This window comes from Anolis sagrei, chromosome 1 (genome assembly GCF_037176765.1).
Source record: "Anolis sagrei isolate rAnoSag1 chromosome 1, rAnoSag1.mat, whole genome shotgun sequence".
NCBI lineage: Eukaryota > Metazoa > Chordata > Lepidosauria > Squamata > Dactyloidae > Anolis > Anolis sagrei.
This window is the reverse complement of record NC_090021.1, coordinates 126,984,048-126,997,026: the sequence shown is the minus strand read 5'-3', so window position 1 is coordinate 126,997,026 and position 12,979 is coordinate 126,984,048. Positions and strand designations below refer to the sequence as shown.

Genomic DNA, 12,979 nt, shown 5'->3' with positions numbered 1-12,979 from the left:
ATGTCTCTCTGCCATGTTTGGAAGGCTTTCCTTTTCTTGTCGATTAGCTGTTGGATCTCGATGTCATTTTCATCAAACCAGTCTTGATGTTTCTTGGCTTGGTATCCAATAGATTCTTCGCAGGCTTGGATGATGGAGGTCTTCAGTTTGTTCCAGTGTTCCTCAACATTTTCGGGGTGTACTGTGGGTAGATGGTCCTTGAGTGCTGTTTGGAGATGGGCTCGCCTGGAGGGCTCTTGAAGGGCTTGGGTGTTCATTTTGCGCCTTGTCTTTCTTCCTTGGAGTCTGCGCTTGGGGGCAATCTTGATAGCCATCGTGGATCGGATTAGCCTGTGGTCGGTCCAGCAGTCGTCAGCACCTGTCATGGCTCTTGTGAGGAGTACGTCACGGCGGTCTCTGGCACGTGTGATTACATAGTCTAAGAGGTGCCAATGCTTTGACCGTGGGTGCTTCCATGATGTCTTGAACTTGTTTTTCTGGCGGAAGAGCGTGTTGGTGATGACAAGGTTGTGCTCCGCACATTTGGTGAGAAGCAGGATGCCATTCGAGTTGCTGTTTCCAACCCCGTCTTTTCCTATGGTCCCTGGCCACAGGTCGAAGTCTCGCCCGACTCTTGCATTGAAGTCCCCCAGGAGAATGATTTTGTCCTCCTTAGGTATCCCCGATAGGACGTTGTCCAGCTGACAGTAGAATTTCTCCTTGATGTCTTCATCAGCGTCTAGTGTTGGTGCATAGGCACTTATGATGGTTGCCCGTTGGTTTTTGGCAAGATCAATTCGGAGGGTTGAGAGTCGTTCGTTGATGCCAGTGGGTGCTTCGGACAGATGTTTCACCAGATCATTCCTGATGGCAAAGCCAACTCCGTGCATTCTTTGGTCTTTTTCGGGCAGTCCCTTCCAGAAGAAGGTGTAGCCTCCTTTTTCTTCCTTCAGCTGTCCCTCTCCTGCTCTCCGGGTCTCCTGAAGGGCTGCTATGTCGATGTTGAAGCGTCCCAGCTCCCTTGCAATGATGGCAGTTCTGCGTTCGGGGCGTTCACTGTCACTGTTGTCCATCAGAGTCCGTACGTTCCACGTACCGAAGTTCATTTTTCTTTTTTGGCCGCAGGATGGTGACCCCACTGGACGCGGCAGTCCAGTCAGGGATAAGTGAGGCAGACTATGTTTAGGGCACCTTTTCTAGCCCCCTCCCCGTGTGGGGTGAGCAGAGTGGGTCCTCAATAGGGCTGCTCAGTCGCGGATACAGCTGCCGAACTACTCAACTGCCTCGGACCTTGAGGTAGAACGACTGAGTCCGTACCCACCGCCCATGTGCCAGTCTGTGACTAGGGGCTTTTGCCCATGCCTATATTAAATAATACAGCTGATATCTGGAAAATATACATAGCTGTTTCTCCCTCCCAGTATGATAGCATTTTTACTTCTCATTTTTGATTATTGTATTTTAATATTTTGCACTCTTGCTTAGTATGAGATGACTTTGTAATAGAGACAGTGCATTTTAATTTAAGAGGTCCAAATACATTTCAGATGATTTTGTAACTTGTGTTACAATGCTGAAACCTGTATTTTGGAAAGAAAGAGCTACAGAAACAGCCTCCAGATAAAACAAGCACCACATACTTGGGATTATTTTATGGCTTCTGTAAAATGCACATTTAATTAATCCAGTGCATTGTAGTGTTGTACATCTCAAAGTTATTGCTACTTTGTACCACTAATATTTCTTTTTTTGACAGATAAAGTGCCTGCCTACAACATTTTTTCCCTCAAGACACACTTCTCAGATCACTGGCTAACAAGTCTGTTCTGTTTGAACTAAACTATATTCTTTTTAAAGGGAATTCAAAAAGATCCCAAATATACATAGAAAGCATACAGCTTAGCCACATATAAAGACTTTTAATATAAATTCCTTTTGATAATATAAAAGTGTACAGTACACAATGAAATGTGTAGAAATGAATGTTCAGCAATATTCCGGGAAGTCCCTCATGTATGTATCTTTTCAAAGTTTTCTATGAACTTAGAAAAAACACTGGTAGAAACTCCACGCCTTTACAAATCTGTATTTCTACTGCCATCATATGCTAGGATATATCACAGCCACTGTTCAAAGTATTATAATGGATAAAGCAAAAGCACTGGACATATGAATTATATCTTCCTCACTTCCACAATATTCCTACAAAAGAAGGTTCTTTAGTATTAAGGAAATGAAGTGGCTAAAGTAAGAATTTTTCCACTTGAAGAATTCTCACCAGATTTCAGACTCAGCAGTTTTAAGGGATAATGCGGGGGAGAGCAACTGTTCAAAGCAAAATTGATCTAGGCATTTGTGAAAGAGCCTGCCTTTGAAATATCCCCCCTCCCTTTTTTTTTTCTAAAGTAGAAGTGAATTAGTTGTACAGGTGAAAACGGTAGTCAAAATCTTTTTTCTTTCTGCAGGCAATACAGATTGCCACCATGTTGGGAATTTATGACTATAAAAACTATCAAAACAAATGTATGACTCCACAGTATTGAGTAACAGCTTCTTCCATCTGGAAAGGCATACCACCTTTCAAAACATCCTGTTGTATAGTGGGAGCCTTCATTATGTGATACTTTTTGCAGTTCCCGGTTTCCATCACTGCAATTCTTTTATATGGTTGTGCATCAAGTCAGTGAGATAGAGAGAAGTGTTTCCTGGTCATGGAAATGACAGCCCAATAGTCAACATTAATGTGCCATATTTGGGGGTGATCTGGGGTATATTTACATCTGGCTGAACTACCTGATGCAGGTGTGCCTTCAGTATAATATGCAAACCACACTGCCTCTGACATATTATCTCTGAGACAAGCCATTTTATTTTTATGGTTATACCTCATATGTGTGTAGGGCTTTTACTTCAGTGAAACACTAAAGCCCTGAATTTAGAGAATGGGGGATCTCTTATCTTGGAGGTGCTCCCTCACCACCACCAAGTCCCTTCTCTTTTCATAAAATCAACAAGGAAAAAAATATTCCTGTGAAGCTTTAGCTGTAGTTCTTCCTCCTAGGCATATTTATGGACTGAGTTAACAGAACATGGGGCACTTGCTTGATTCTGCAGACACCAAGGACATTTTCACACAGCACTTGAGAAATAAAGAGTTCCAAAAGCTATTCCACATCTGTAGTTTTAGCCTGACAGCTCTCATTTAGGATTTGGCTGGCCCTACATCAAATATTTGCATTTCATGAAAGTACAGCTGTAAGTTCAAAAATAATGTACTAAGTTAAAAGATGGCAAGAAGAAAAACACCATGCTTATCACCATGGAAAATATGGGTAGAGGAAGGTCTTTTTTCTGTGCAGAAAACAACAGATAATTCATGTTACTCGCACAGAAGTCTGTCTCCTGCTGATATGAATGCCAGACTGCTACCATACTTAAATCCAGTTAAGTAATTACATTTAAAAGAAAATATGTTTCCTTATCAGACTTTGGAAATGTGGGGGAGGCAGGGAGAGAACTTGGTGAGTTGTGTTTTGTTGACCCCAGAGAAAGGCTGTTTTTTTTTTAATTCCACTGAGGTGATGTTCCTTGATTTTCCAAGAGTATATTTGGTTGCTTTAAACATTTTTCTAGTCTGCTGTGAGTTGTGACACACTGGACTGTTTCAAAAACATTATTTTGTTCTTTTAGAAAGGTCATCAAATCATGGCAAAGATCAGCATGCCACTCTGCTTGGGTATTTGAATGTTATTCATGCCACCAAATTTAATCATGAAATTTATTCCTCTCATGAGAAGTTAATTTTCTTGCAAGTGCAATTATATTTCACAGCAGGCCTGCTGATTAGGCTGACATGGAGAAATAATTCATCAGGAAATTACAAAAAGAATTAATCACCAACAACTTGTATAGCAAAAAAACACTAAATGTGGGAGTTTTGCTAAATAATTTAACATCTTCATCCTTACCAAACCCTAATGGGGAACAAACACATAGATGGCAACAAAATAGGGAGCACAAAACCAACAATTAAAGTTTACATTTCTAATTGTGTTGGAAAGAAGGAGCTATCATTTTAGATGGTTGTGTTGAAGATATAACTGGTAGTAAACACAATGTTCCTTGAGTTGCACCTTTGAAATCCTAAAAAAGAGGAAAGGGTTATGTTATACAGTTTGTTGCTACTAGCTTGCTGCTATAACTGGCACAGAGTTAAGTGCCACACATTGTTATCTCTGTAATTATTACCTAACACCAGAAGTGACTTGCAGTTTCTCAAGTTGCTCCTGACACACACACACACACACAAACCTCTGTACTTAATGAAACAAGGCTGTTGTGGTACCTTAGGTCTGTCTTGCTATAATCCTCAAATAACTGTTTTTCTTTTCTTTTTTTAATGAATTGAAGTTTTGAAAACATATACATTTACAAAATTTAACAGAAAAATTACTGACTGAATATGTCTTATCTCAAATTCTTGGAACTAAAAATCTGGGGATTGTTTCCCAAGATTTTGGAATATCTGTTTTTTCATTCATCATGGAGATGAGACACAAAACTAAACACAAATGCCATTAATGTTTCATATATAAAGTGTGAAGGTAGTGTTCTACACAAGATTTTAAATATGTTTGTTTGAGCCATCAGAAATCAAAGGTGTTGCCATCTCAGGCCCCTTCTACATTGCCCTATATCCCAAGATTTTCTTATCCCAGTTTATCCAGCAGTGTAGATTTATAAACCAGTTCAAAGCAGATATAAGGCAGTGTAGATCCAGCCTCCATCACCTAGTGAACAATTTTGCATTTTGAAATATTTTTGATTTTATAATTCTGGATATGGGATTCTCAACCTGCAATTGTTTTGAAAACATGGGGGTGGAGGGTGACAATACAAGAACTACGTCTTATATTTTGATAGTAACAATTTAATCCCATACGTCTCTACCGAAAGGTAAATTCCAGTAGATTGAATAAGGCTTGCTCTCAAATAAGGATATGGCAGATTGTAATTTAAGACTGTGTGATCCTGTTCCCACTTACCAGAAAGTAAGACCATCTGAACTCACAGCACGCAACATCGAAATACAAATCCACGTTTGCACTGCACAATGCTTACAATATTAAAAATATATTTCCATATATATATATATATATATATATATATATATATATATATATCCACACACACACACACACACACTTATGCTGGTTGGTTTGTACCACAAAGGCTCCTACATGGCTTGATGGATCTGGACCAAACTTGGCACACCTGCCCTTCATTCTCCAACTTAAAGTATTTGAACGTTATGAACTAAAAGCTCTCACCCCTTTCAGGTCGGGAACTGGGGGAAAGAAAAGGAATAAATCAGATTCACTGTGGCTAGGCTGTGGCCTTCTGTGATGTGACTGGGAAAGAAAAGGAATGAAACAGATTGATTGCAGCTAGGCAGCATGTGCATAGGGGAAAGGAAAGAAGGAAAGAGAAAAAGAAGGAAAAGAAGGGGAAAAGAAAAGAACGGAGGAAGGGGAAGAAGGAAAATAGAAAGGAAAGGGAAAGAGGGGAGCTTATGGAACAAAAAAAAGAAGAGAAGAGAAAGAAAGTTAAGCAAGAAGTAATGAGGAAGGAAGGCAGGAGGGAGGGGAGGAAAGGAAAGGAAAAGAAAAGAAAACAAAAAAGGGGGAAGGTGTATGAGGGAAAGAGGGGAAGAAAAGAAAAAGCCACAATGAAAATACAAACACAGGCAACTCTGGATATATATGCTAGCATTTTATAAAACCTCAATTTAAAAACTTCAGTCTTCATCCTTTCTATAAGGTATAGATGTGTGTGTGTGTGCAACAGCATTAATATGCATTTAATAGCAAACCATTATAATACCTTTACAACCACAGATGGCATGATGTTCAAAATAGTCCCTTCAATCATAATCATATGCATCAAAATGTTCATTCTGTGCAGAGTAGAATGGCTTCTGTTTCTTTGCATCTTGTTCATCTGTATACTCTTCTCTTGTATCTAAAAAATCAGGTGACATGTTATTTATATATTAAATCAAAATCTACATTTTTTTTAAAAAAGAGTAACAATACTGTAGCTATTGGTAATTTGTCCTACATTGTAACTTATTAGCTGTAACATCTTAAGTATAAAGTGCTGCTAGCATTGTCATTTCTAATCGTTATTTTCATAATGTCAAAACTTCACAGAACAGTTACACTGTATGGGACCTAACTGGTTCAGTGTTGACTAAAATTAATAACAGCCTTTTAAATTCTAAATCAATATCAAATTCAAAAACAGTTCTGCTGTTTTTCTATGGGATCGCCATCATACTCTGGAATTCCTTTTACAACCTTTTATGACAGCCTTTCCTGGTGGGTTTGGTCATTTCTGGTGCACAATCTGGATATGTTCTCCACTATAAGGTTCGTGGAAAGGACTTTAAAACATTTATTACACAGAAGACAATGTAATGACAGCAATATCCTTTCAATACTCAACACTACAGAAAGGCAGGTCTACAGTGAAAGAAAGTTTGTATTAAATTATCATTTGGTTTACATTGTATACAAATTAAGGAAAATGTACAAAGGATCCCCCAGGCAGTAACCAGCCAGGTTTTGAGGCTGCAAGGCCATTAAATACTAATCAAGGTGGCCAATTGCAACATTCACACTTTCCTCAATCAGACAAGAGTTCTTTCTCCCACCCTGGGCAGTCCATAGATATATAAACCTCACTTGCTGAGTTTTCCAACAGACCTTGCAACCTCTGAGGGCGCCTGCCATAGATGTGGGTGAAATGTAAGGAGAGTATGCTTCTGGAACATGGCAATACAGTTCAAAAAACTCACAGCAACCCAATGTACATATCCTTTTCCATCCTGTTTCTCCTCAAAGGAGCTTGATGATGGAATAGATGGGGCCTTTCCTACTTAACAGTCAAGATTGTTGTCCCAGTAATATAAATTGGGAAATGATTGATGGCCCAGGAGTAACAGCAAAGCCAGACTTTGATGTCCTTTCTGTAATAGCGAGGCTGACACCAGAAACTTAAAAGAGTATCTTAGAGTAGTCTTTCATTACTGAAGGTATGTGTGCAGTTTATCCCAATCTTTCATAACCTGCAGTGGTTTTTCCTATCTCTGTATCTTTTGGTGGTAGGGAGATGGAAGGCCACTGTAAATATGAGGTAACATGCTATGATAGGAGAGAACTCAACACAGGACTGTCATTTTCACCCACAAGGTAGAGGCAAAGGAGTGTTCCTAACATCTAATCCTACCCAGAAATAGATGAATGGCTAGAAATTTAAAGCTGGATCTCTGTCATTCAACTGGTTCTCAGTAGAGCAATAGAGTGATTATTTTAATAAAGTTCTCCATCATTCAATTCCTATTTCTAACCTAGAAACAGAAACATCTCTTTGTTCTGTTCAAGTCTCATATTCCATTTACCATAAGCCTTCCAGCTTGTGGAAAATAAAATAAATGATACAAAATCCTATAACTGACAGCTCATTCATTATCCAACACTAATTCATTCCTAGGTTATTGTCCACATTTTTCCTTAATATTTCCATGTCTTTATACTTAAAGACATCAACTCATACTACAGACATTGATTCCTCCATTGTATGCCTCCAAATCAGTATTCTTTCCCTTCTGATACCTATGTGTATTTACTTTCTAACAAAGTCTTGAATGTTTTAATGGAACTTACTCAACAATAAGTATGCATAGGATTGCAATCATGGAGTACACTGTGACAAGATACCAGAAAGTAAAAAAAAAAGTTTATTTTAAAAATTGCACCAGGTATTTCACAAACCAGAGAACAGAAAAAAAAGAATGTTCTGGTCCAAATATGTGGAAGGATGCTGTAAAAGTAGGCATATGCTTATCAGAAAGAATGGGATTGGAGACATAATCGTATTCTGAGAAATGGCATAACCATGATTGCTGAAGTTCACAGCCAGAGGCAGACCTGAAAGTGTTCCAACAAGATGGCTATGGAAATGAAAATAGCATCTTCTAACGGAAAGTGTTTGTAATTCTATAGGCACAGTACTACCGACACATCTGCAACATAAAGAGAATAATAATAACACATAGGAGGTACCTTTTAGGTCCTATAATTGTACCTTTTCGCCATGAAAAGTAATTGAAAGTGCAATGCATTTTTTCTCATTACCTTCATGATACCCAGTTATCTACCTAAAGTTAATCAACCAAGAAATGAAAGTTACAGTATGTATGAGAGAAAGAATAAATAGGCTGTTGTCATTATTACATGAATTCTAACACAGCCATGAAGATTCAAGTATTATAAAAAATAACTTTGGGGTATTTTCACATTTTTGCCTAAGCTGCAGACCAAACGCACTAATTAACAACAGCAGGAGGAAAAAAATTCAAGAAATGCAATTTTAAAAATTGCCAGAAGACATATGTGAATATGTATCTAAATATACAAAGAGACTGAGAGAGAAACAGAGAGAAACAGATCACTACATTCATCTTTAGAAGAATGTACTAAACCCATCAGTAACACTTTAACAAAATCTTATGGCTTGCTTGCTGGAGGCTAGAGGACTTCAACATGAAAATATAAGAACTGTTGGGGATAGGCCAGTCGAAGAAAGGAAAAAAATCTATCAAGTATCTACATCAGGCATGGGCAAACTTGGGTCCTCCAGGTGTTTTGGGCTTCAACTCCCACAATTCCTAACAGTCTCAGGCCCCTTCCTTTTCCCTGAGGGGGAAAAGCAAGGGGCCTGAGGCTGTTAGGAATTGTGGGAGTAGAAGTCCAAAACACCTGGAGGACCCAAGTTTGCCCATGCCTGATCTAGATGATGAAATTATTTGGATTCAGAAACATAGCATTTGCATTTAATAACATATATATAAATATGCAAGCATCACCTTTTAACTCATAATTTCTGAAGCATTTTTATTTCATTGTAAAGGATACTGAATTAGTTGGTGTAACGGAATAACTAATTATAATGGAGGCCAGGCCTTCCTAGTTCTCATTGTCTATGCCAGAGTTTTTAAGGTTGGCTTGAGCACTCCAGCTGGAAGTCAGCTATGACCAGAAATGCTGTAGAATTTAAAGATGCACAAATGGAGGGCAAAAGAGAGAAACGTGCCAAGAGGAAGGCACATCAAGCCAACCTCGACTGGGATGCCTTCCACCTGGAAACCAATGCCCTCACTGTGGGAGAACATGCAGATCAAGAATAGGGCTCCACAGTCACCTACGTACCAACCGCCAGTACACCAATCTTGGAAGACAATCCTACTCAGACAACGAGAGATCACCTAAGTAAATAAGTAAAGTATCATGGAGGTTTCATCTGTGTTTATTACTGTTAATATTAAGGACGGGGCAGGCAGAAGAGGATGCATATGATTAGTTGATGCATTGCCATGGTTGCAAAGCCACTGCAGTAGAAATGTATCCATTTTAGAGTAGCTAGCAGGCAAAAAGGGGGCAAAACTAAGAAGAAAAAAAGAGACATTTTAAAAATAAGGCAGTCTTTAGCCAGGAGAGCTAGAGGGAAGAGGTTCCTAGTTTAAGTTTAAGTCTTCAGCTGTGATATTAAAGTAATAAAGGAACCATTTTGAATTTATCTCTAGTCTATGTGCTAGAGGGAAAAGGATCCTCGTATAGGATTGTGCCTTCAGTTGGGATACTAAAGTAATAAAGGACTAGTTTGAGTCCAAGTCCTCAGTCAGGTGAAACTGGGAGACAGAGAGTTCTTTGAGCATAAGTTTCAGTCAGAATATCGATGGAAAGAAGAAACATGAGTTATACTATTCTGAAAGTTATATAGTATCTGTTTGATTTATTCACAAGAGCAAAATACTGATGTAACAATATCCAAGTGTAACTGAAAGAAAGTACTGTGTAACCAATACAATTTATGTGAACAAGAATTCATGAATAAACATTTCTTTGTTTCAAATAATAAATTGAAGTCTTGTGTCAAGTTGCAGGATTGAAGATACATTCCTGAGAGTCAGCTGAAGATCATATTGGTGTAAAAGAAATTGTTTGAAGCTACATACTGACTACAGTATTGAATTATACAACAAAAAGACATATACAGACCTTTATAACTGAACCCCAAGTTGCTGTGTTTCTGAGAGGTTTATTCTTCTTTCTCCCCTTTAATGGCATCATTGCCTTGGCGCCTAAATTACATATTATCTTACTGGTGGCAGGAGGTGGGATATTAAAAATAAAATAAAATACAAAAGAAAGAAAGAAGTTCCCCTTTCTGCCTCACATGCTTATACCACCCCTCAGTTGGCCTGACAGTAACACTTCCAAAGGTAGTCTTGGGAGAAAAAAAGCTTAAGCCAAAACCGTAGTTTGTACTAGAAATTATGAGGACCTGAAATATCACAGCAGATACTGGATATGGCTCACTATCTGCCCCTTGGTCATTGCTTTATTAAATCATTACACTTGATTGATTTATGAATCGTAAACACATGTTATCATTAGCAACACAAGTGAGAGCAAACAATAAAGCAATTTCACCTCAAAGACAATTAGCTAACAGTCCATGTCAACACTATTTAAGTATGTGGCAATGATCCCTTGTGAAGAATATACACATACAACCCATGATTAGAGATATACTTCAATTTACCCACCAGACAGCATATGAGATACAGTCTACCCAACAGAAACATCAAGACAGCAAGGAAGGGGAAAAAAACAAACAAGGAAAATGACTGTCACCATTCAGAGGTACCAACAAGCAGTTTGGCACAGGTATACAGATTAATGGAACAATACATGCATAATGAGAAGGGAGAAGCATAATGAAGTATGAAGAAAAGAAAAGTAATCTTCTAGTGAGGTAAAATAACTGTAAAGACAAAGATAACTAAACAATGGGGCGTGTTTGTCTCAAATAAACATCAATACTTAATATATGGAAAATTGAACCCAAACCTGCAAAACAATGTCAGTTTAGATCAGCGTTTCTCAACCTGTGGGTCCTCAGATGTTTTGGCCTTCAGCGCCCAGAAAACTGGTAAACTGGCTGAGATTTCCGGGAGTTGTAGGCCAAAACACCTGGGGGCCCACAGGTTGAGAACCACTTATTTAGCTCCAATACTGTTTCTAGATTTCCTTTTCACATCATGCATCACAAGTCTATGAATCATGAAAGCAAATGGATAGCAGCAAAAGAAGAGCAAGAGTGAAGACCAGAGACACAAACAAGTAGGTGTGTTGTAGTCACCACCTTGAAGGTGGAAGAAGACGGCTTGTAGTAAAAAGGTTTTGGATTTTGGAGGCTTGTGGGTTTCTATATATTTCCTTTTTCTATCTCATATCACAGGCCTTGGAGCATACCAAAGCCAGTGCTATTAGGCAGCCATGAACCATACAGACAAAGTTCACTAAATAATGGAACAGCTGGGAGAGTATAGAGCGGAAAGACCAGTCAGGACAAAACCATTCAAATGGGAGTAAAAACATGAAGTTTCAACAGAGTAAAACTGGTTAGGGAGTGGCACAATGAACCCAATCTCAGTCATCACTGCACTTCTTGGTGCACCCTGTTATCCATGGAGTGGAAGTTCTAGTCCAAAGTATGGGAATTCGATGGGCTTAAAGATGAGAGAGATATAGGTAAAGGTAAAGATTTCCCCTGACATTAAGTCTAGTCATGTCCAACTCTGGGGAATGGTGCTTATCTCCATTCCTGAGCCAAAGATCTGGCATTCGCTGTAGACACTTCCAAGGTCATGTGGCCGGCATGACTGCATGGAGCACCATTACCTTCCCACAGAAATGGTACCTATTGATCTACTCACATTTGCATGTTTTTGAACTGCTAGGCTGGCAGAAGCTGGGCCTAATAACAGGAGCACACCCCACTCACTGGATTCGAACCACCAGCCTTTCAGCCAGCAAGTTCAGCAGCTCAGTGGTTTAACCTGCTGTGCCACCAGGGGCCCTTGAGAGATAATCTTTCATATTATTTCAAGATACTTCTAAACTCACACAAATTGGAACCTAATATAGTACATGATTTGCAATCATATTTTGCAGTAGTTCAACAGGAAAGAGCCTTTCCTTTCCCTTGGACTATTTTCCTCTGCAGGACATAGAAATACAACACACCACTTTCAAATTATTTCTCAAAAATGGCAGAAAATCCACAGTATCTCTAATCTCTCCATCACAGTCAAGAGCAAGGTGTTGGCGGACAGTGTGAGCCCATGTACACTGCAGCAAACATCACCGTGTAATGTCTTGAGCATGCTAATAGATAGAAAATTGACATCCTGAATGACAAATTGTGTATCTCTGATTCTGTTCTGTATTAATAACACTTCATCAAAGTTGACATATCCAAATGGTCTTTTGGTGATCACTATCTCTTCTTCCCAAATCAACAATATGGAAGTTACATCCTTTTTCTCTCAAGAGGTAATGGCATTGATCACTACCTTTATCTCTTTACAATAATTTTTCCAGTGGTAGTCTGCAACAAACACTTTGAAGGCAGAAGTCGGTGACAAGAAGTTTTGGATTTTGAAGGATAAGATAGGTTCAACCTGAATAAATAACTAGTTATCTCTAAGCTCCAGTGTTAGGCATTATTGTATCCCTTTTGGCAGCTAGGTAACATATCTCTAGCTGATTGAAATTACTTGGAGGAGAGGATGAACAGTCATGTGTTTTATAACTATCAAGGGAATCCATCAAGTCCCAGAAATCCCAGCCAGCTTACCAACTGTTAGGAACTGTAGGAGCTGAGGTCCAAAACACCTGGAGGCCCAAATGTTGGGAATCACTGAATTAGAGCATTGAGATCTGCCAGAGAGGCCCTGCTCTTGGTCCCACCTCCTTCGCAAGCACGATTGGTGGGGACAAGAGACAGGCCTTCTCAGTTGTGGTCCCTCAGCTATGGAACTTCCTCCTCAATGACATTAGATTGGCTCCCTCCTTCCTGGTTTTTAGGT

General features: G+C 39.1%; 1 protein-coding gene across 1 annotated transcript in view; it reads right to left on the bottom strand.

Moving 5' to 3' along the window:
- Nucleotides 1-1,925: 1,925 nt before the first annotated feature.
- The window catches only part of DCDC2C (doublecortin domain containing 2C), a 60,154-nt gene continuing 49,100 nt past the window's right edge, over nucleotides 1,926-12,979 (bottom strand). Inside the window, 2 exon segments of the mRNA XM_067468477.1 lie at nucleotides 1,926-4,122; nucleotides 5,863-6,000. Coding sequence (XP_067324578.1) covers nucleotides 4,024-4,122; nucleotides 5,863-6,000 — 237 coding nt within the window. The 3' untranslated portion in view covers nucleotides 1,926-4,023.